This window comes from Sylvia atricapilla, chromosome 2, assembly GCF_009819655.1.
Source record: "Sylvia atricapilla isolate bSylAtr1 chromosome 2, bSylAtr1.pri, whole genome shotgun sequence".
Taxonomy (NCBI): domain Eukaryota; kingdom Metazoa; phylum Chordata; class Aves; order Passeriformes; family Sylviidae; genus Sylvia; species Sylvia atricapilla.
This window is the reverse complement of record NC_089141.1, coordinates 41000170-41024194: the sequence shown is the minus strand read 5'-3', so window position 1 is coordinate 41024194 and position 24025 is coordinate 41000170. Positions and strand designations below refer to the sequence as shown.

Genomic DNA, 24025 nt, shown 5'->3' with positions numbered 1-24025 from the left:
GAGGCTCCTCCTCATTTGTTTGATAAGGGGAATTCTGAGCATATTTAAAATAAGGTATTAATCTGTGTTAGAGAACTTCAGTATTTGGGAGAAGCAAGAGATGCTGTCTTTTTTGGGAAAAATTACTTATGTACTCTACAAAAAAAAAAACCTGTCCTCATATATATATATATATATCTATATATATATGTAAAAAAATTACCAATTACCTACAGAAACTATGCCTGGGATATTTGAGAGAATTTCTTTAGTTTGGAGATTGTGCTTCAGTTACAATAGCATATCTTCCAAATGCCTTCAGTTAACATTAGTCCTTTCCTAGGGATACCCTAGTTAGTATCCTAAAATATATTAAGATTTGTTGTGGTGTGCAGCAGGTGAACTCAGAAAGATTTAGTGTTGAAGGCAAAGACTGTTTTCTTCCCAAAATGGCTTAGTCTTGTTCACTTGATAAGGATAACAGTTGGCATATTTTTACAGAATGTGAATATGAAGTGCAGAGTCATGGTCTAGTTATTTCACAAAAGATGATTTAATGGTAGCTGTAAAAGGAGAGGAGGAGGAGAAAGGAGAGGATAAAATATATGATATAAATGATATATAAAATTGTGCATCTATTTAAAGATAGCTGAAGTTATGTCAAGATAATACTGAAATACCTAGCCCTTAATTTGAAATGGAATATAGTAATATACTCTTCTCACTGCTGTCACATATCTATATTTTCATATCTATACTAAGATTGTGTATGACTGCTCTCAGGAGAGGTACCTGATGATTTCATCTGCAGCAGATGCCATATGAAAGGAAGAAATGCTACTGCTTATGTACTCAATGCCTTTCTCAAGGAAGGATAAGACAAAGAGCTAAGTAGTTTTTCTTGCTACTTTATAAATACGTGCAATTTTTCTGCATATCTTTTCAGCTCATGGAAAAAACTGACAGAGAGTACTACACTCTGGATGACATGTTTGTTTCCAAAGCAGCCAAGAGAGCACGCAGTGGGGAAGAGGAGGAAGTTCAAAGAAGAAAAGCAATCCGTGAGCACCAGCAACTCGCTGCATGCATGGAAAAGTGCCCTTACTGCTTTGATAGCAGTGAACTTTCTAAACATCTTATTATTGCAATTGGCACCAAGGTAAGAAGATAGCAGTTTAACACAAATAGAGAAATAAAAAAGAAATGGTGTTAGAGTGTTTAAAATTAGGAACAAAATTGCTTCTAGGGAAGGATTTATTGTTCTGCATCTTAGTTTCCATTGCCCTTTCAGTTGATTCCACAACTTCATCAAGGGTGAGGAGGAAAATGATATAAATCTGTCATGAATTTTAAAGCTAATCTTTGATGTCATGTTTGTAGAAGACAGGAGCAATAATGAAGGATCTCAGAGCAGAGATTAGACTGTAGGTGGATTTGTAGAAGATTAAATCACACTTTGGTGGAGGAAATTTGAACTGGTAAAAAACCGTATCTTGATACCAGAGAAAATTGGTTGGAGAATTCAAATTTTAAGCTTAAAATCCTTTGAAATAGACAGAAGTTTGGTTTGGAATCCTTTTTCCTTCTGTTAATGCTTTTAAAAGTTGCATAAATATTTGGATTTATAACATCTGAAATTCTTCAATATAGCCTTTTTATCATGTTTTTCTCTACAGTTTTCACTTACAATTGATGTTTTCATTTGATCTGAAACTCTTCATAAGTAAAGGAATTAGGTGCCTAGATATGTTTTAAGATACATTGCATTCCTTTTTTTTAGAGATTATCTCTCTATATATAAATTAATACAGGTGCATATATGTGTATAATCTCTGTTTATCTATCTAATAGATGGATAAATACACAAGGTATCCTGATTTTGGCTGGAGTACTTGATTTTCTTCCCAATAGCTGATACAGTGCTGTGTTTTGATTTAGGATGAGTGTAATGTTAATAAGACTTGTAGTTGTTGCTAAGCAGTGCTCAGGGACTCCACTGCTTCTCATACTGCCCCACCAGTGGGAAGGTGAGAGGGGCACAAGAAGTTGAGCTGACCCTAGCTGACCTAAGGGATATTCCAGACCATATGACATCGTGCTCAGTGGATGAATCCAGGGGGAAAGTTGACCAGGGGCCAGTGACTGGGAAGTGGCTGGTGGGTGGTGAGCAGTTGCATTGTGCATCACTTGGTTTGTACGTTGTTGTTGTTATTATTATCATCATTGTTATTTAATTTCCTGTCCTTTTAAACTGTCTTTATCTCAAGGCGCAAATTCTACTTTTTTCTGGATTCTTTCCCCCTATCCCACTGGGAACAGGGAATGAGTGAACAGTGTGCAGTTTTTGTATATATTATTTTTATTTTTATATATATACATACATACATACACACATACAGACATATTATGAAAACTGCATACAGCTATATATATTAAAAATACTGGAATGCATTAAACAGTGTGATTTCATAACAGCTATTATACCAGTTTGTTTATACGGCTGATATTACTGCCTTGGTGGTGGAACTGCTCTCCAGATAGTCCTGGTTCATTTGAGCTACTGGTAGACAATAGGCCCTTTTAAAAAGCCCTAAAATTGCTAATACCTTGCTGTAATTAGTAGCTAATGGCTTCTGTTGGTTTGAATTTAGCAAATGATGAATTTCTTAGCCTCAGCAATGAGAAGGTTTTTAATGCTGGAAAACTGGGCACTTGAGTTTTTGTTTGCTTTTCCTAGGTGTACTTGTCTCTACCAGGCAGCCAATCCCTTACTGAAGGTCACTGCCTGATAGCCCCTCTACAGCACCATACTGCAGCCACTCTTTTGGATGAAGACATCTGGGAAGAAATCCAGGTCTGCTGAGAAACTGTTTCCTATTCTAACACTTTTGTAAAATAATTCTGTTGTAGATAATAATATCCTTGTCATAAGCACATGTTTTCATAATTTGCATTCTGGCAGCTCTATTCTGATTCCACTAAGGGGTGGAACATTCTCACATTGTGAATGAAAATTAGTGGCCAGATATTAACAGGAAAGAGAGGCAGGGTAAATACCGAAGCAAATTTTCAATTTATAAGCACTGGAAGAAGTTTCCTGGAATGCTGCAGAGCATGCATCCTTGGAGGTCTTTGAACCCATGTTAGAGGAATGTCTATTAGAAATGAAGTAGATACAGCTACTCCTTTACAGCAAATAGAATAACTGGCTTCATAGGATTTTCTTGGGAGTGCCAAGGAAAAGAAAAGAATCATTGGAGCAGGCAGATTACTTAAAATGAAATTTTAATGTTGTTTACATATATTCAGTTTTTAAATCTTTTTTTGGGTGGATGTCATTTAAAAGAGAACTGTCTTACTCCTAAAGTCAATGAGATCCCTGTTCAAATCCAATATTCTACCTTTTTTGAAAAGAATTATTAAAATAAAGTGCCAAGCATGATGGGTTGTGCTTTCCAACTCTCTTATGAAGACATTTTGAAGATTTTTAGTTCTGTTTTCTTTGGAGATGGAAAATCAAGGGAGGGATGTAACAAGCTTCTGCCTAGGAGATTGACTGTGTTTGTCAACCCCCTATTCTGACATCAGGATTATAACAAGGGAAAAACAATTTGCAACTTCTTATATTGAAATATTGGAGACTATATCAGGCTAGAGAAATGTTTCATTGTTCTAGTTGCTGAGATTTAAAACCAGAATCATTTATAAGTTTATAATAATTTAAATAACATTGGTTTTGTCCCTAGTCTGGCAGATGGATTCTCTGACTTGTAAAACTTGCTCCCCACATCGAGGTTCATGTCTGATGTCGTTTCATACAGTAAATTATGCTTCCTTCTAACCAGGAAGAAAATTAGTTCTCTTGCATATGACAGAAATGACTAAGAAAGTTGGATAAGAAGCAAATAAGTGCAACAAGTAGAATCAGGAGGAACGAAAGAGCATGTGGCAAAGTGATAAATAATGTTTATCCTAGATCTTCTGTTTACTCTAAGCTTTTAACTAAACAATTATGATTTTTTAATTGTATGAGAAATAAAATAGGATAAGGAAAAGATAAGCAGATGCAGTCCCTGTCTTCAACACTAGTCTTTTACTTGCTAGAAAAGGCTGATATTTGCTAGTTGCTAACTAGTAGCTAACTAGTTGCTAAAACCATTATCTTTTGATCCCTTGAATATATACATAGGCAGCTTAAATATTCTTTGCAATGAAGTATTTTGGAAAGTGATGGATACATGATTTCTTTTTTCACCAGCTTCTATGTATTACAGAAGGAGGAGTCTGGAAAGCTTTAGCGAGAGCATAAGCAGACAGTCAGTGACTAACCTTCTGATGCCAGAAACGTATTTTTTACTACTGTTGAAGGGAAAAAAATTACCACACTTTAAGCATTCACAAAGTGTTGTATGAAGTATGTATTTTAGCTATTTTTGCTGGGTTTTCTTTTTAGGATATATTGGAATAAAGCAAAAAGGGTTTCTTTATAGTGTATGCCTTCAAGCTCTTGAATTTAACATATTGTGTACTTCAGACACTGATGTGCTCACTTGCCAAAGCAAATATGCATAGAATATTTTTTCTGTGAAAGGATATAAATCTTTACATATTCTGTGTTGACTGAACTGTTGCATGTATTGATGTTGTGTGCATTTGAGTATAAGCCAAGCTTTCTTATTTCCCCTTATGGATCGTTTTCTCCTTTCTAGTGTTAATTATTCTTGATGCTTTGGCCTGCTCAGAATTTGGAGGAAAAATCCAATGTATTTAAAAACAAGAAAATGCAACTGGGGAAATTTAACTAACATCTGCTGATATTCTAGGCTTTTTGGTGGATTTCTCTTTCAGTAAATACTCTAGGGTACCAGCTGTAAGTAATAGTATTTCTCAGCTGTTAGTATCTCATCACGTTGCTTGCTTCAGTGTGTTTCAGAAGTAGAGATCTGGTGGCTGGAGTGACAAGGAGTAGACCAAAAGTTGTTAGTCCAGAGTAGCCTGTCACCCTGTGCTGTAGAGCCCCAAGTCAGTCATGGAACACTGGACAGTGTTTTCTGGCTGTAATTCAGCAGTTGCTGGAGGGGAATGATAGTAGCATTCTCCTGTCACAGCATGGAGCAGCATATTAGTGAGGAGAAATTCAGGGCACAAGGGCCTGCTTTGAAGAGCTTAAATGCCTAGTTTAGATAGATATTTGGCCATGTTTCTTAGGCTTTCAGTTTGATTCATGCTGAACAAGATGGAGAAAGGATGGAGAGCTCAAGTTCTAGTCCTGTTGCATTGAAAACTTGGTAGTGATTTGTTTTCCTTCTATTTTACTTCAATACTTGCTGATGTTGATGATGTGTTTGATTCATCAACTCTCCATTTAGATTAACATAAGGAATCTTAAACCTTTAGATGGGATTAGCCTTTTAATGGTGCTGTTGGTACCTCTGAGCATTGTTAACTGGGAAAAAATATCAGTGCAAAAAGGACTACCTATGAATCATGTGAGTCTTTAGGCTATGGTACTTTGGTCTATGAGGCTCCCACAGTTTCAGTGATTTCTTGGCTGTAAGCCACTGTACCTGTGGAAATAATGTAGAAGCACGTGTAAGACAAAAATCTTCATTTTTATAAAGTATTTTTCAAGATCTTGAGAAACTTCCAGAAACATTCACCCTGTCAAAAAGTTAGATCTTTTGTGCACTTGAATATGAGTTTGAATGACTGTCAGAGATCATCCCTTGTTCTTGATAATTTGTGCAGCATTTGAACATTGTAAGCTGTAGAATGATGCTTTTGCATATCTTGGATGCAAATGCCAACTGTCAAGAGCCAGGAACGGCCAGAGCCAGCTGCTCTGCAGGAAAGCAAGTCAGGGGTTCAAGGTGATGGGCAAGGCAGGTGGGGAAGTCATCTCACTGACAAGACACACTCCCATGGTACCAGGCCAGGAGTGTTCTCATGTTAGTAGGCAAGGTCATCCATGGCCCAGTGATGGCCAGGAAGGTTTACAGTGATGACATAGGTCTGAGATCAAGTCAGAGCCAACAGCTGCCCCGTACCTGGCTGGGCATAGGCATCCCTGAAACAGCTCAGGCAAGGACCAAAAGAAACAGCCTGGACTTAATTGCATCTCCTGAGTGATAGGCCAGGTCCACACTTCTCACCACTCTTTAATATCCCATGTCTTTCTGCTAGATCCAGTCCAGTTCACAACTGCAGCACATCAGAGCTCCCCACCTACATGGGCAGCCAGAGCCCCAACCAGGTAGAAGAGGCTGCAGGGCCCCTTGGGTTTGTGCAGGACCCTGATACTGGAGCTATCAGAATTAAGTGAAATACTTTGAATTAGGCACCTCATCCCTCTGAAAGGGAAATGTAGTTTGAGGCAACATGTTTTGAGTAGTACATTTGGTTTGCTTCCATGCTGTGAGGATGGTGGCTTTATGTTTTTGAGGCAATTATTAATATCCAGCTTAAAGATCAAGCATATCTAATGAAAATACTTTCCCTTTAAATTTTTTTTAAAGTGTATAATTGGAAGGAGTAGTAAAAGGGTAATTGTAACTATAGTCAGTAAAAGCCAGGTCATTACCTTTTTAGAAACTGCCAGCTTGAGACCTACTGTTAAAGCCATGTTCTTTTATGGAGCACTACAGTTGAGAAGTTCAATATAGTTTCAGTTTCAGCTGTAAAACTAAGTTTGTAATGTTAATTATATTGTGTATTTCAAAATAATTTCCTAGACCTCTTTATTTTTATTCAGAGGAAATATAATTAATATTAAATTAGCAAATAATACAGATTTTTCCTAGTATGATTCCTATTGCTTTCCATTTTGTTGTTAGTTTATTACAAATATACTATACTAGTGATATAGTACATTTTATCTGAAAGTTTTGCAAAGCTAGTTTAAGTAACACATTTTTTTTTCTTTAAACAGATGTTCCGAAATGCACTGGTGAAAATGTTTGAAGCTAAAGACTTGGACTGTGTGTTCCTAGAAACAAACATGAGTATGAAGAAGCGGTATCATATGGTATATGAATGCATTCCTCTTCCAAAGGAAGTAGGAGATATGGCTCCTATCTACTTTAAGGTACATGAAAATGTTTTTTTCTGAAATAATTTGAATGTATATGTCATAATCCATCTATTTCTGGAAAACATTTTTGATAGTCAAGTGCAGTTTTTGAAAATATGTAATCTTTGATCCTTCTTCTGGATCCATTCGTTGCTAATGTTCCTTGATCTTAAAATCAGTGGTGTGAAATAATTTAGTTTTTCAGGCGTGGACTAGTGGAAGAGCTGTTTTTTCTGAGCATTTGTGCCAAGTCTGACTGCACTGAAAATACTAGAAGAAGATGAGAGAATTGTAGTCTCTTGAAGTGCTTTAAGGATTGCAGTACTTCTTACTTGAGTCCTGTAGTGTAAACTTAAAGCACAATACTTGTGCCTTGGCAAGAATTAAACCAAGGTAGATAGTGCTTCCATCCCCATGTTATTTCAGTAAGCCCAAATTCTAAATGTGTCCTAGGCCTCTGATGAGCATTATACAGCATGATAGATAGTTCTTCTATAGCTTTTCTGCTCTTTCCCCTGACCTTTTAAGAGAATGTTCATTGAGGCTTTTGCCTGGAACTTAGTTCTTACAGCTTTCAGCAACTGACTCATCACTTGCCTTTTGTAAGTAAATTATTTTATTTGATTTTTGAAATACTGTTTGTGCTTTCTGGAAATAACGTGATTAGGTTTTGATGGAGTGGGGCAGCAGTATGTTGAACAACAGTACGGTAACTAATTACCGCATTTTAACCACATTTCCACCTGTTAGATCTGACTGCCATGCTTCAGGTGCTGGTAAAACTTGTGTTTTCTTTCAATACACAACAAAAGAGAAAGGATTTAATGTAATGTCATTTATTTTGGAAGTATCTACCATTAAAATGCACAGCTAATGAAATTTAAAAGGTACCTACTTTGTGCTATAGCAAATTCCATACTATGGGGAATACAGAGTCAGCTTTGGGCTTTTAAGAGCAATCATCCTTCTAAGCTGGATTCTTCTCCTAGTGTTTAAAAGAGAAGGCTAATTTAGTGTAATAAATTCATAAGAGGTTTTGTATGGGGTGAGTAAAAAGAGAATGTGAACTTTTATTTGATAGTTGTGTCAAGCAAAACTTAAAATAGGAAAAGAAAGAGAGGAACTGAATTGGGTGGGTCTGAAGATACTATATGATGTCTTTATAAAGGAGCTTGTGGAATTGAGAAAGGTTACCAAAAATAAAGTTACTTTGTTAAGAAGGAATTCTTACTTGTGCTACTACAATGTACTTCACTACATGTAGTCCCTCATTTGCTGTATGATGGACTATTTTCACTGTTAGATAAAATTATTTTACAGAAAGCTATAATGGAGTCTGATGAAGAGTGGTCCATGAACAAGAAGTTAATTGATCTTTCTTCAAAAGATATTCGGAAATCTGTAAGTAATGAAGTGTTCTGTATCCTGAATTTATCATCAAATTCTTCTAACATTTTTCCATTATTAACTGTTTCAAAGAGAGAAGAAAGGGAACACAATTAGATTAGTGCATCAGAAGATGGCATAGGTATGAGGAGAATTACCATTCTGCACTCTTAACTGACATTAGGAGAAAGATTCCCATTTATTTCAACAACTGGTGGACTAAGCTGCCAGCATTAGTTGAGAACAAAGCTGACACTTCGAGCACATGTACTGGCATAATTTTCCTGATTAACTTTAAGAATTAAGGTAGATCAAAGATTTGCAAATTACTTTCCTGGAACAAATATGATGTGTCTTTTTCATTAACCTAGAACAGCCGTTTGTGTTGCTAAGTTTATGAAGTGAAAATATAAATAGCGTTATGAATCTTTCTTTTGTAAAACAAGGGAACAGTACTTTCTCTGTCTCCTGGATACTGAGATGAAACATCTTTATATAAACAAACCTTAGAGGGATAATGCCGGATCTGTTAGGTTCAAAGATTGTTCTGTCGTTTTAATATTGAGGTGGAAGATGCGTGTTATAGAGCCGTACATTTTTGTGACTATTACATATTTATTGAAGGCAGGCCAGTTTTCAGATTAAGTCAGGGCAGTTCTTTACATTAATACAATGTATTTGAACATAAATTGTTACACAGTTGTGCGATTTTAACATTATTGTAGGGTAAGAAATGTTTGTAGACTGCACGAAGAGGGGAGAGTGTGGCTTGGAGACTGAGCTGAGGTTTGGGAATTTGAAGAGTTGTATTGGGAGATGGTGGTAGCTGGCTGGAAAGTCATTCATGGCTGAGACATTGCTCAGTCAGTGGATTGTTTGCAGAAATTGTGAGAAATAGGACAAAGCTGACCTTTTCTTTAAGGTGTCACCTGCCAACCCATTTTTCCTTATTTAATGTTTTTTTAAAGTCCATTTAAAGTGTTAAATGTTTCTTGCCATGCTACATTGCCCCTCTGTATTTAATCTTAATTATTTTTAGAGTCAGTATTTCAAGTGTGGAACACGCCTCCTGAAAGTTTTATGGTTATTTGGACTGCAGCAAAGGAATGCTTATAAATTGGAGGCTTTGTAAATCTTACCAGTACAGAAACATCCTCAACAATTAAAGGAATGAAAAATAACTTGTTGCAGTGAAACACCAGAAATTACTTGCAGTACTGTAGCAATAAATGGATTCACTTCTGTTAGGCTGAAGGGTCTTTGTTGTGGCAGATATCCAGCTTCTTCCCTGCAGGCTGACAAGATTATTAAGTTGTCTGTTTTGGCAAGTTAAGGACAATATCTGTCCATTCACATAGAGGGGGTTTCTGGTAATATGTTGTCCAAAAAGTTGTTTCCTCTTCCCCGTAAGTGTCAGTTTTTTCATTGGGTAAATATTTCCTATTGCCAGTCAACATCTTATCTTTAATACATGCAGCTTGCTAGTGGTTATCTTAAAATTTCTGTTAAAGTTACATAACTCAGAGATCTGGAGTCAGGGAGGCATTTGTCCACTGTGCACACTGCTGTTTGGGGTCCCCCTCTCTTACCTGCTATTCCAGCTGTGGCCTCTGGAAGTTCTGCCATCTCAGTCATCTTTTCTTCACTGTCTTTTTGTCCAGTTGCTGTATGTTGTTATTTTCCCTTACCTGCTTTACTATTGCTTTACTATTTCTCTGTTGCAATTTTATTCTACTTGTAGTTGGTTTGAGAGGTAGTTTAAAATAAAATATGATACTGTCAACTACAAAACCACATTCAAATTGATTCTCATGTGGGGAGGTTGACTAAATGCCAGCAATGTTCGTTAAACATCTGAAAATGTGGTTTTGCATGTGTAGGTTCCTAAAGGGTTGCCATACTTTTCTGTGGACTTCGGCCTTCAGGGAGGATTTGCTCATGTGATTGAAGATCAACACAATTTCCCTCATTACTTTGGAAAGGTACTGTTATGTAAAAGATTAATTTACCAATTATACTCTGTTTTGGAAAATTTAGTAATTAAACCAAGATGCTGTCAGAACAGTTACTTTGATGTACCCTATCTCAGTTTATTATCTGTTTTTTCTTGATGAGTCATTGTAACTTGGTATGTTGAATGAAGGAGTAGTTGATTTTTTCACTAGTTGATACTAAGATTGTGGTTCTAAATTTGTGTTTCTTTTCATTTGATCTGAACTGCTCATACTGGACATTATAGGTATATAATCTTATAGATGGAAGATACTTGCATCTACTTAAAGAATTTTCATGGCCATAGTATTGATGCATAGGTGCATTGACACCTGCTTGTATAAATTAGTGTGCATACACATACAAACCCCTACTAAAATCCTCGTGTGCTTAAATTGCTACTTGTGGTATGCATACTATAAAATGCATATACAGGGAGAGCTGTAATAAATTCTTCCTTTCTTTATTATGTCACAGAAAACATTTTTTGAAAGAGTCAGTGGGGCAAAAACATGAAGAGTAATTGGGGATAAATACAGCACTAGAAACAGCAAAGTGGGCAGCTTTCTTTCTCTGAACTTACTTTAATCACAAATGCACTAATGCATTAACAAGCTTGCAGTGTTAGGATATTTAACCAGTACATCAATGTGCTGTGCTTACAAGAATTTTGCTGAGGCAACCATATAACAACTGCAGTTCTATATTCAAATTGGTTTATTTTTCAGAATGTCAAGTTTTAATTAGCACTTGAAGAAAATAATTTAAAATCTCATAATTTGAAAATAAATATTTCTTCATTCTGTGATAAGATAGTGTTAAGTAGTATGATAACTTTGCATTTATCATCATCTGTCTTTTACTTGCAAAGGAAATTATTGGTGGCATGCTGGACTTGGAACCACGGCTCTGGAGAAAAGGAATCAGACAGAACTTTGAGGAGCAGCGGAAAAAGGTTTTGCAGTTTGCACAGTGGTGGAAACCATATGACTTCACCAAAAAGAAAGAATGAGAACAACCTGGAGTCAAGGACTATATAAGCCATGAATTACACTAAAGGATACTTCAGATGTTAAGAATGACATCAATGTATTATGTGTGGCTAATATATTTTAAAATATAGGATATTGTTTAATTGCTGATGATCTGTTTCACAGATCTGGATCACATGTAGCTGTAAGCCTGAAAAACCAGATTTGTCCAGTGAATTTAGTTTTTCTTTTTCAGCTGAGCATCCAAAAGGATTATATGCTTGTGGCCATTTGAGTACCTTTTTGCTTTTGGAGTTTTTTATAATCTTTGAGACAACTGATATTTTTTATATTGTATTAAGCCAGTGTGTAATTATCATGGTGAACTTTTCCCAAAAATGGTGTACATTTTAAGAACGTTTTTATTAATACAAATACATTGCTGCAGAAGGAAATTGTACAGAAAATAGTCTTCTGATTTTGTGTCATTGTGGTCTTTAAATTGAGGTCATTGCAATAACAAACATTCACGAAGGATGTGATTGATAAACCTGCTGTTGCCCCCGACACAAGAATGAATGCAATTCTTTTGTACTTTCTTTCGATATGAAGTAGTGTTTTTCATGCACAAAGGATAATGAGACAGTCCATAGCTGCTGGCAAATGACAGCTTTAATACTAAGAATTACTTTTAGTAACAGTAAAAGAAGAATCTCAAGGGAAAACACTCTTTGATGGCCAGCAAAGAATAAAATCATCACAGGGATATCCCCAGGTGACTCTCCTCCCCTGAGTGTCCCCTCTAGTGTCACAGGTGGTTTCTCATAATACTTTGTTCTTACAGTTTTCATCAAGAGCAGCTCAAAATTCTTGCTTGTTTTTCCTACTTGTGATGCCCTTAGAGCTGTTTAAAGCGTGCTCTGACCAGAGGCAAGAGTTGCATCTTAATTGATTGTTAAGCATGGATGTCACTAGGAAACGCCTGCATGCTATTTCAAGGACCACTTTCCACCATTTTATTTGCTAGATTTTGTTTTTTCTATTGTGTAAAAATATGAAAGGGGGGGGGGAAGTATGAGGTGGGGAAAGGATCATTCTTGCATCAGTGTCCACCACTTCCTGTGGAAACCCTAACACAGTAGGCTTGGGCTGTGTGGGTAGGGAGCTGGGAGAGCAAGGAATACAGGATAGAAGGATAGAAACATTGCAGCAGCACAAGGGAAAGGGCGCAGGCTGGTGAACAGAAGGCTGCAGTGCTCCAGGGAAAGGCTGCAAATGGTGGAAGGTGGAAGGCCCTTGGCATTGGGAGAAGTTAAGGCTTTGTGTAAGTCTCTCACTGTGCTTCTGTCCTTTTACTGCTAAACTACTGCTCTGTATAGCTCTGTTAATTATTGTGAACTGCTCAGATTAAGATATAGTTCACTGAATATTACAGGGTTGAATAAGTGTTCATTTCTAGTCACTTGGTGGTCTTTTGCAGCTTTGCTGAAGATCTGGTGCTTTTCCTGTTCCTCCCCCACCGCCACATTTTGGCAAATAAGTCTGGGAGAGACAGAAATGTGCTGTGTTGTGAATTACTTTCTGTAGGTCCTTTGCAAATTGGTGCCACTGCATGAGAAATAACTTAAAAGTAAGCTTTGATGATGATTGTAGTGATCTGATGTCTGATTTACACTGTGCTCACCAGCAAGCCATGGATAAAAGGGACAGTAAGTTTTGATTTTCCTTAGGCTACTGGAAAGATTGCTTAGCAAACAGGATGTGAAATAGTGGCTGCTAGTAGTAGCTTAGAATGTGGTGATACTGAACCAAGTTTAGCTAAAGTGCAGTCTTTGGTCGTGTAAAGCATGACTAAAAATTGTTTTCTCTGAAAGCATATGTAGCCTCCAGTCTCATCTGCCCCCTGGGATGATGGCTGGAAGCAGCAGAGGTGACTGTCTTTTAAGGCCATGGAAAAGTCTATCCAGTGCTGTGCTGGAAATGTAATTCTTCTGACATCACTTCTCTCAGAATTTGTATTTCTCAAGGGAAGTGCTATGTTTGACAAAGAATATCTAACTTGTATGTAGAAAAGTCCTCTGACTCATGATCTGTGCCTATTTTATTATTCTGCTTTCAGCAAAACTACAAAACTGCTGGTATTGTTTGGAAAGGACTCTGAAATATGGGATAAGAGAAACTCTAGTGATACAGGAAAATGTTTCTTACCCTGTTAGAAGTTTTCAGAATGGGAGACTGTGTTTACCACGTACACTGATGATCATCAGGTTAAGCTGCTCCTCCTCATAAATATTCCTAAATATTAATGAGACCATGACAGTCAACACAGCTTGTTAGTGCACTTGTGGAAGCCATGGTATGCTTAGACTTCAGTCTTTCCTCTTACAAATACTAAAATATTTTAAATAGACCTCTTTCATCTGGAAGAATACCCAATAACCCAAGTTCTTTGACACTAAAAGGTAGAAGATATAAATTCAGGTGTTTTCAGGGAAAACAGGGATTGGAAGCTTGATTTCTTACATTGTTACAAATGTGCTTCTGTACTATTGTTGTAACCAGAGAGGAAAAGGATCTTCTTTCATCAAGTGAATCTATGTGTATGATTTAGCAGATACTAGATTATATCCGTGTCTTGTCCTCTGTTACAAGAAGGTTGTGTAGCATGTGCTGCTACTCTTCTGAAAGGAAGATGTGTTAAAATTAATAGTAATTCTTATGGCAGTTCACCAGTTTCTTGAAATCTTATGAAAGAAGAGACATTTTGATAGTTCTCAATTTGGTTGAAATTTCTTCAGCATTTCCTGTTTTCTGCATATGTCATTTTATCATTAAAGTATGTTTTTCTAATTCTGACTGGACTAAAGGTGAATAGTCATAGAAACACAGGCTGCTATACTCTTGCTTTAAGTGTAGCTGTTTTGTAAACAAGATTTTTAATATCCTAGGTAAACTAGGACTAGACACTAGAGTACAAAAGATATTTACCTGCAAGCATCTTTACCCCCCCTGGCTTCTGGGTGTTGCCTAAGCACTATACAACAGAGGCACATCTTGCAGACTGGTTACATTACAGAAAACAGAGTCTGAGCTCTTGATGTGTGGGTAGTTGTTAAAAGTTAATTCCTCAGTGCTTAAGCTGTGTGTGCCTTTGTACATGTGGTCTGAGGGCAGCTGAGAGTCTGAAATTGCTCTGATGAGCTGACTTTAAGTTCTGTATAAGAGTTGAAATTTCATCAATTCAGTATTTTTAAATTTTTAGCTTTTGTAAAGCAAGTACCCTAGCCGCATACATGTGGTAAGAACAAATTTACCAAAAAAACCCCACAAGCACAATTAAGATTTTAGAATAAAGTTGAAGGTATTCTTCATGGACCACTGTCTTTGAGGTAATATTTTTATTCAAGATTTTCTGGTTTGTAATTTCTGACCACTGATGCACTATTATTGGTCACCTGCCAATCTGGAATGAGAACGATACAGTTTGTTTTTGAGACCAGGCAAGATGACTTTTCCAAGTCTCTCCCAGCTCTTTCTGCTGTGATTTTAAGATCTTGATTCTGATATTTTGTGTGAAAATGTTTTGGAACAGCATTGTAAGACATGAGCAGCTAACAACTGATAGATATTTAATGGGGCATAAATACACAGTTGCTGCTGTGCAGCTTCCCCTTGCCTCTTGTCACAGGTTGCAGGGCATTTGGGAATGCCAAGTGATCTCCTATGTCTCCAGATGGTTTTTATGGCCAGTTTCAGGTGTAGGCTTTGTAGTTTGAAAGTTTTACAGCTCTTCCAGCTCTTCAAATATTCTCTCTTTTAGTGTAGAACAACTTTTTGAATGCTTGACCACAGTTCAGGAGGCTAATGAGGTGGAAGATAACAACTAACAGTCATAATGGCTTTATGGATAGTGGCATCTCCAGTTGGAACTGGATATGGAGGTTTTTACTTCAGAGTTACCACAGGCAAATTGTATCAGAAATGGTGACATTATGATCTTTCAGTCCCTTGCTCATCTTTCCTGGCTGCTATTGCAGGACTTAGATTTTCATTATTTTATCCAAGCTGCTCCTTCATTAGGTAAGTCAGCAATACTTGCTAAGACTTAGTAAGAACTTGCTAGGAATGGCTGGTTCAGCCTCCTAGCCACTCAGACTGACCAGTCTGTACTGCAATATTGGGTTTTTTCCTGAATCACCCTTTCCCATGGCTGACAATGAGGGTTTGCTAATGTTGCCTAGTGGAAAAGGTGCAAAGCCTGGTATGGCTACTGTTTGTTAGGGACCAGCTCTCCAGGTCTCTGTGTAACTCTATGTGTTAGGATATGTACTGATTACATTTAGGGAATGAGTGCTGAGACTTCCTGGGATTTTACTAGTTACACTGGGCTGTGCACCATTAAGCATGTCTCTTATCTTCTGTCCCTTATCACGAGGAGAAGGTAGTTTTAAGTACGCAAAAGAAATTACAACTTTTAATTGTTCATGTACATCTGCTAATACTAGATTTATAAAATGTATTAAGTAAACCTTAAGCCTTTCATAAATGGTTTGTGGCATCCATAGAATCAGAGGAGAAGGAAAGGAGACAATTTTATCTAGCTGATCCAAAGAGAAATTCAAGTACATTTGTGGCATTGGCATTCCTAGGTCTGTTTTTCATCATGAAACATTTGCTTCAAGTTCAGTATCGTCTTGTGTGTTACAAATGTGTGAAACATTATTTCATTCTTTGGAGGCCACTTTTGCATATCTGACGACGGCAGTCAGGCTGTCTCCAAATTCTCATCTTCAGGATAAAATCTGCATCTTCTTTCAGTGTTTTCCTGTATGTTTTTTCTTTCTTCTGACATAGTGAAGCCCATGACTACCTGTAGTCTTTAGATCCTCTCCTGCTCTCAAGACAACAGTTTACTATTATAGCAAATTACACCCAAGTCTGTGTTCTTGCTTGTATCATTATTGACTTCATTTCCTTTTTATAGACCTTTTTTATTTTCATTTTGATGAGATAATTTTAAATCCTACTTCTGCTTTTAATTTTTTTCACCCTCTTGAGTCATCTGCAAAATTAAGCAGCAATGCTGTATTGCAACAACTAGCAGTTGGTGCCACATCCATGTTCACCCTCCAATGTTTGTGTGCTTAAACAGTTCCCCTACTCTCACTTGGACTGTTGCTGATGTTGCTGCAACTTCTGAGTCCATTATTCTTGCTATAGGTATGGTTGCTGTGGGCATCTCAAGTACCAAATGCAACAGGAAGGGTTGCTTTTTAGTAGAGTCAGAAATTTGTATAATCTGTAAAAGGTGAGATGGAAATGAACTCTTAGGATTATATTCTAGTTTTCCATAGGAAAAAGTGGACTTAAAATCAGATATTGATGTGATAGCATTCTCATTCAGGTCATCTTCTTGCCTGGGTCCCTTCCCAGCCTCTTGCACACTCGTAGCACTGAGGGGGCAGATGCAGAAACAGGAGAGGCCGTGATGTTGTGCAAACACTGCTCAGCAAAATGTGAAAGTTCAGTGTCCTATCAGCATTGTTTTGGTCACGGATCTAATTCACAGCACTATTCAAGCTCTGCTCTTTGTTATTGACAGATAGTGACCATGTCACCACTCAGCACGAGTTTTGAGAGGTGGTTGAAATTATGTACCATGAGTTCTTGCAGTGATTTACAGTCAGTTTAGTGGAATTTAAAACTATAGGCTGCTGGCCATTCCTGAAAACTCTGAGGAAAATATTATCTGTAATGAAAACATAGATTTAGAATTTTAAGAGCCCTAAAGAACTTGATAGGCTTTGGAAGAGAGTGGAAAGAGAATTTGGCTGTTATCTTTTTACAAACAACACATGGCTTCTTGAGAGGTTCCTGTTCACCAGCTCCCCACTTTTATTGAAGTGTAGTCTTCTGTGGAAAGCTTTTTAATTATTTTCTCTTTGGAGCAGAAATACTTTGGCCAGTATTAGAACAGAAACGGATGATATGGAATTCATCTGACATCTGTGTGAGTAGTTCTTGTCATTGTATATAGCTGTCTGCAAGGCTGGATAAATAACATTTTATACTCCCTATCAAATAAAAAATCCTTTAAAAAACTTTGTTTCCAACTGAAGAAAAATAAACACCAAAAAAGCCTATCCTCCAAGGAAATCTTAATCCATAGGACCTTGATCTTCAAAGCTCCTTACAAATGTGAACTTAGTATGTCTGAAGGTTTTGACAAACACAGCTTCCCTCTGACACCTGCAAACCTACTGTCTCTTTGGACCAAGTGAATTTCCCTGCAAGCCTTTGCACATGCCCTGCTGCAACCCAGCAGCTGGGATTTTGGTTTCTTCGGGCACCTAGAAAACCCTCTCAGATTCTAGCTCCTTTTGTATCGCTGGGATCCCATCTGCTTCAGGTGAACACATCATTCTTGAAGTGCTCTTTGTCCATGAACACAGTTTTAAATGATTTATAACTGCACAGTCTTTTATTTTTAGCTTCTGTGCAAAGCTTTGAAATCAAATCTTGATGGGAATTGCTGTCTGTGATGATTTTGTTGTCTTCATTTCCACTCACAAAAAACGAGTCCTGCAGTTAAACCATGTGGTTGTCTTCCTTAGTGTATTTTTTACACAAACAGGTACAGATGAGAACAGTAATATAATTCTGGGATATTAAATAATTTACTTTAAAAAGGTCAGTGAGTCTCTGCCTACCAAAACAGCACTGCTAGAAAGCTTGGATTGTTTTTTTATATTGGGACATGAGGACATGCAAGAGGATTGTGAGGACTCACAAGAGGTTGTGAACTGTGTGGTACAGTTGGCACAAGAGAAGGATGGGATGCCATCCTGGTGGGCTGGACAAGCTTGAGAAGTGGGCCCAGGAGAACCTCAGGAGGTTTAACAAGTCTAAGTGCTACTTCTGGGTCAGGGCAATCCCAGACATGAGAACAGACTGGGAAAAGAAGTCACAGAGAATAGCCTGGCCAAGAAGAATATGGTGGTGTCATTGTGTGCTCACATCCCAGAAAGCCAGTTGTATCCTGGGATACATCAAAGGCAACATGGCCAGCAGGGCAAGGGAGGGGATTCTGCCCCTCTGCTCTGCTCTGGTTTTTATCATCATGTGGTTCCTCAGTTCTGATGCTACTGGTCCTGTGGTGTTCCATGTGTCTGCATTATTTGGGCAATAAAGTTGCAATGTTTCATTTTCTTAAATTACCGCAATTGCATTACTTGGTTTATGCAGACATCTTAGTGCAACTTGTGGTCAATACGTTTTAGCTTCACAGAAGATTTCTGGCTATGCAGTTTTCATTGCATATTTTTGGTTTTTTGTTCTGCTTAGCTTTGTTTTCCCCATAACACTGCAGTCTTTCAGGGTGGCAACAAGAGTGCTTCTCCTGTGTGGTATTGTGCTTAGCTCCTCTGTGTATGACTGACTCTTAGTTAAGTAGATTGGTACTGCCTGATCCTGGGGAGTTCTTGGAGACCTCTGCTGCTCCCTTTCCTAATGGCTGGGGTCTTGGAGAGAGGGTCTGTTTGTTGGAGATGGGCTGTGTGGTTATTGATCATCTCCCTTTCCTGAAAGGAGTCTGTTGTGCAAGAGTGCAGGTCTTGGGGAATAATCTAAAAACTATCACTCTCACCTTCTCAGCAACTGTGTTTCACATCTGGATCAGCTTATTAAGGATATTTACTAATGAAACCCCAGTAAGGTGACACAGCAGCCAATTATTTTTTGCCCTGAGTTCCCACTTGTTTAATGACTGACAGCAGGACCTTTTTAAACTGCAGGCCTGACAACTTTGTTGTCAGTAAATCAGTTATTTCAGTTTAGTCTTTAACAGCATGTCTAAATCCCAACCTGAATCCCCAAATATAATCACATTACAGACCAATTATTCTGCTTGCTGAGTCACTTTGTCAGTTTGACAGCATGCCTAGCAGAAAATTTCGATTCCTTTCAATTCTTTGATTAAAGAAATGAATTAATTCAGAGTTTTATTTTGTTTGGAGATATGGAAGTCTGACTTTCTCACTGATTCATTGTCACCATTTGAAGCTGGAGAGTTCTCTTTTGTGGTAGATGTGGTGAGTAGTCCCAGTTCTGGGTGAAATGTTTTTGCCATGCTGTGGTGCAGATCCCTGTATTTGAAGGCTACTCCCTGCTTTTTGTTTGTATTGGCCAGAGTTTGACTGTATGTCACTCTTAGCAGCCATGAATGGCCAGTGAGACAAGTAGTCATGGAGAGGGATTTGATAGGTATAAAGGATGTCTTCCTGATGGATTATGATTTAAAACAAATACACAAAGAATATAAAGAGATATAATATAAATGTGTAGGGAAATTTTGGAGCTAGGAAAGAATCCTTTTTGACTTGAACAAGCAGGTCTTGAAGCTGAAGTTAGCAAATATTCATAGTGTTTGACCTTCAGAATATTTGGTTGGCTTAGAGAAGCTGGGTATCTGCAGCCTGCAGCAAAGACTGAGAGCTGTTAACAAAATCATACTATCACAGGTCTCTGATACATCTTTCTACTCATTATAATGGGAAAGGAATAGCATTAGTGTTGGCATTTTGAACTGTTTCTCAAATATCATAAATACATTATGATTTAGAATTTACAAATATTGTATTGCGATCAGCACACTGCAGACCAAATCAGCTGTTGTGTTGGCTGTTGCCCAGTCACATTATTAGGCCATGCATGTCATTAGGCATTAAGAAAAACCCACCTAGAGTAGAGTAAAGTTCATTCTTTTTATTCCCATTCTGCTAATGAGGAACAACCTAGAGGAAGACTAGAGCTGGGGCGGGGTTCCAGTTAACGGTGTGCACTCTCTGCTGGGCAGTGTGGGCAGCACAGGGCAAGGTTTGATGGGACAGATGAAAATCCACTCAAAATTAGGGAAAGGAAAATTAATAGAGAGCTATGTGAGGGCATAACAGGAATGTGTAGGGACCAGATCAGAAGGATTAAAATGTGAAGTGGATCTAGTGGCTTTTAGGCTCATCAAGGACAAGGAGAGGATTTTAACACACTAAAAGGAAGGCAATGATACCATGGCATCATCGCTGAATTAGGAAGACTCTCAAAAAACTGATGATGAAAAAGAGATATTAAGTAATTTTGGCTTTTAACTTTATAAAAAAGAATAATTTTGACCAAACTCCAAACACAATTAATTAAGTGTTCAAAGGGGAAAATAGTTGTCAGCAGTAAGGAAAGAAGAGGTAGAACATAATATTCAGTAACTTACATGTGTGTCAGTGTCTAAAAAAATCAGCAAGAAACTATCTGGATGCTGTAGAATATTTGGGGGAGATGTGAAAGTACCATTTATAAATATTTACAGATACATTCAAATATGACATGTGTAAAATTGCCTAGACCTATATCCCATAGCTTTGTTCCTGTTCTCAAGGAATTTTTTTGTGGGGGTGAAAAAGAAGAAAACAAATTTTCAAAGAGAATGCATTTTCTTATGTTCTCTTCATTATAATCTTCACACTTCCTTAAAAAGTTACCTTTCCATCTAAGCAAAGCTTTCAATATTTCTACTTTGTTTTCTGTCTTATGCAGTCTAAATAAAATTCATCTTTGAAAAATTTCTTCTAGATAGAGCTTTACTGCCAAGAAAGAGAGTATAATTTTCACTTTTCTCTTGGGAATTTGTGCAGCAGAAAGATTGTTTTGAAGTGCACAAAACCTGCTCTTTGTGCTGGGTAATTTTGCACCCTCCAGTGGCCGTGAAGCTTCTTTTTTAGTCCCAAATTCCCTCAAGTAGATAGAACGCGTTGCTGCAGGAAGCAAAATGTTACGATTCTGAAAGCCGTCTGTGTGCTTTCTTCCTATAATCAAATAATCCACTAATCCACAGCTGTTTCCAAAAGGATATATTCCAATAACTCTCAGCTTTTATGAAAATTCTCTTCTTCTTTCCGCTGTGCTCTCCCACTGCCGGGCAAAAACAAGAAGGTAAATCTCACATGTGACAATCTGTTTATGTTTAACAACTGCCATAGGCAAGCAGAAGTCCTGCAGCATTTTCTTGTCACCTTTGGCAAATTTTGTAGTATCACAGGAAAATGGCCCTTGGGAATTAAAAATAATGAGCTGTGATTTCATGTCTGCATCTCTTCCTTCTGTTGGGACAAGTCTTCCTGAGAGGAGGCTGTGCTGACATCGTTTGTGTGTTCTTTCCAATGCAGGCATCAGCAAGAGGTAGTGAAGTTCTGAATACCTCAGCGGTTTCCTGTGTTTGTTCCCAGCTAAATCATAGACCTGTTTGAAACTTTGTCCATATGTGGAAAGAAATATCTTTCAAATGTCCATCAGTATCCTCTGGAAGAGGACCTGGTCCAGGTCCTGGACTAATAGAGAGAGTTCTCTTGAATTCAGTTTTTAAATTGAACAATTTACCTTTTGTCTTCTGAGAAGCCACCAAAGGCAGTGTTGCCCATGCTGGCAGGTAATCCTCAGCCTTCAATTCTTCTATAATGTGTCAGAATTTGCTTGGAATTTACTTCTGCAGTTTCACTAAGAAATGTTTCAAAAAAGTGTAGGTTTTTTGCGTCTCAGTGGTGAGAGGCAAGGAGTAGAATACATCTCAGCTTAAGTTTGGGGTGGGTGATTCCCACCAGTATAGGGAAGATGTCTAAACTCCTGCTACAGTCAGCATGGTGAGCAGAGTTGAGAGAGTGATTCAGTCTCCTTGGTGTGAGTATTCTTGGGATGAGTCAGTGGACTCCCAGCCATGTCCTGCCCTGCCTGGCTCTCCATAGGCTGTGACAGGAACTCAAGACACTTGCCTCACACAGACACATCTGTACTGTGAGAAACTCAAATCCAAGAAGGGTGGATTGTAGCTCGTGTTTTTATATAGGAAATTATTGCCATAATTTTTAGTCCCATACAGGAGTTATATCCTTTAGTATGTAACTTTTCTCCTGTGAGTCTTGCAGCAGTCATCAGAACACTATTGAATTTTCTTGCTCTAAGATATCAGCCCAATTGTGTCTTATTAAAGGTGGGAAGGTTCAATATGTTTCACAAATTGAATGTTAGATGTTTGGCAATGTATTTTAATGTTCTAATGAGGGATAGGGTATACAGGGAAAACCAAGCTCTCCTTTGTCCAGAGCCTCAGGATCTTAACTGAGGACAGCTCCTAAAAAAATGAAGGTAAGTTTTTATAAAAACCAGTACTTATATTTCAGAAGTAAAAGGAATTGGGCAATGTCTCAGAGGACTTGCAGAAGAAAAATGTTTTTCTAAAAACAGACTAAAGAGAACCCAGGGACCTGCACTCTTGTAACCCATACCTTGGAAGTGAGAAAAAAGCAAGTAAACATCTAATGGTTGATGTATATGAGTAAGAAAAAAACAAACAAAAAGGATTTTGAAAATTCTGTGAGACTGTTTTTTGTTTGAGTGGCCTACAGAGAAAGCAATAGATATATATATGGATTTTTTATGATTCCATAAATCAACCTACGAGGATAATGAAACCCTGGAAATGTTGGTACATTCCACTATTCAATTCACATCTTTGGTCTTGTATGATGCTGTTAAATGTTATGTGATTGTTAGGTTTAGGATATATGTCTTTTATAGCTTTAGCACAATCCTGAAAATGTGAAGAACAGCAAGGAGGTTATTTTGGCAGAATGGGAATTACTTTGAGTTTGTGTTCAAATCCACAGTCAAGATGAAGGACTTTATAAAAATATTTTGCTCAAGATGAGATGAGGCATTGTAGTAACACATGATCTTTCTGAAGTGTAATTTTGCTGCCTTTCACATAAAAACAAGATGGTAAAAAGGGATGATAGAGGTGATAGAAAATAATGAAGGATGTAAATTGGACAGAAGCAGTCAGATGCCTCTCCTCCTTGTCTCTCTGCCCTTAATGAAAAGAACATGGTATTTTATTCCTTTCCCCATTTAGGTCAAATTTAAACATGCCAGCTGTGTTCTGCTGGGTTCCAGTTCTTTCACAAATGGTGGTATGCATTCCCTTAGGTCACATCAGTAGCCTCTCCCTCTGTCTCTCTGACTGGATAAGCACCTATGTTTAGTTTTTGCTGACTTTTATGAACCATTTTATTTAATGACTTCAGATGTTTGGGGTTTTGGTTGGTTTCTGGGTGGTGTTTTTTTTTTTGTATTTTTTTTTTTTTTGTTTTTTTTTTTTTTTTTTTTTTTTTTTTTGTTTTGTTTTTTTGCTTGCCCTGGTACAGGCCCTAGAACAGGTGGGATCTCCTGCTTCACACCATTGTGGGTAATATGGCACTTCCAGTCAAGTCATCAGAAATCCCAGGGGCACGACAGAGCTCTGGGCTCTGTACCCATGCTGAGCACAGCAAAGAAGAGCAGTTGCTGGTGTGGAGCTCTGGACTCTTATGCTGACAGCGAACCTGTGGTTTCAGATAGGATATGTATCTTTGGAGGATCTGTTGTTCCTTGTGCTCATTGTTTCTGGATGTATTGCAAGACGATCAGGAAACAGAAAACTTAGTAAAAGTAATGTACAGCTGTAAAGGTCAAGAGTTTGGTTATGGATTCATGACAGCTTACATTTGCAAGAAGGTCTCTCTTTGTTTTTAAACTATTGCTTGAGGGG

General features: G+C 37.7%; 1 protein-coding gene across 2 annotated transcripts in view; it reads left to right on the top strand.

Annotated features, from left to right (window-relative positions):
- CWF19L2 (CWF19 like cell cycle control factor 2) overlaps positions 1 to 11852 on the top strand; it is a 60238-nt gene extending 48386 nt beyond the window's left edge. For both annotated transcript variants that reach the window (XM_066313004.1, XM_066313003.1), the window contains exons 13-18: positions 926 to 1138; positions 2717 to 2833; positions 6908 to 7063; positions 8369 to 8449; positions 10315 to 10416; positions 11298 to 11852. In XM_066313004.1, coding sequence (XP_066169101.1) covers positions 926 to 1138; positions 2717 to 2833; positions 6908 to 7063; positions 8369 to 8449; positions 10315 to 10416; positions 11298 to 11438 — 810 coding nt within the window. In that variant the 3' untranslated portion in view covers positions 11439 to 11852. The remainder of the gene's footprint in view (positions 1 to 925; positions 1139 to 2716; positions 2834 to 6907; positions 7064 to 8368; positions 8450 to 10314; positions 10417 to 11297) is intronic.
- The last annotated feature ends 12173 nt before the right edge of the window (positions 11853 to 24025 follow it).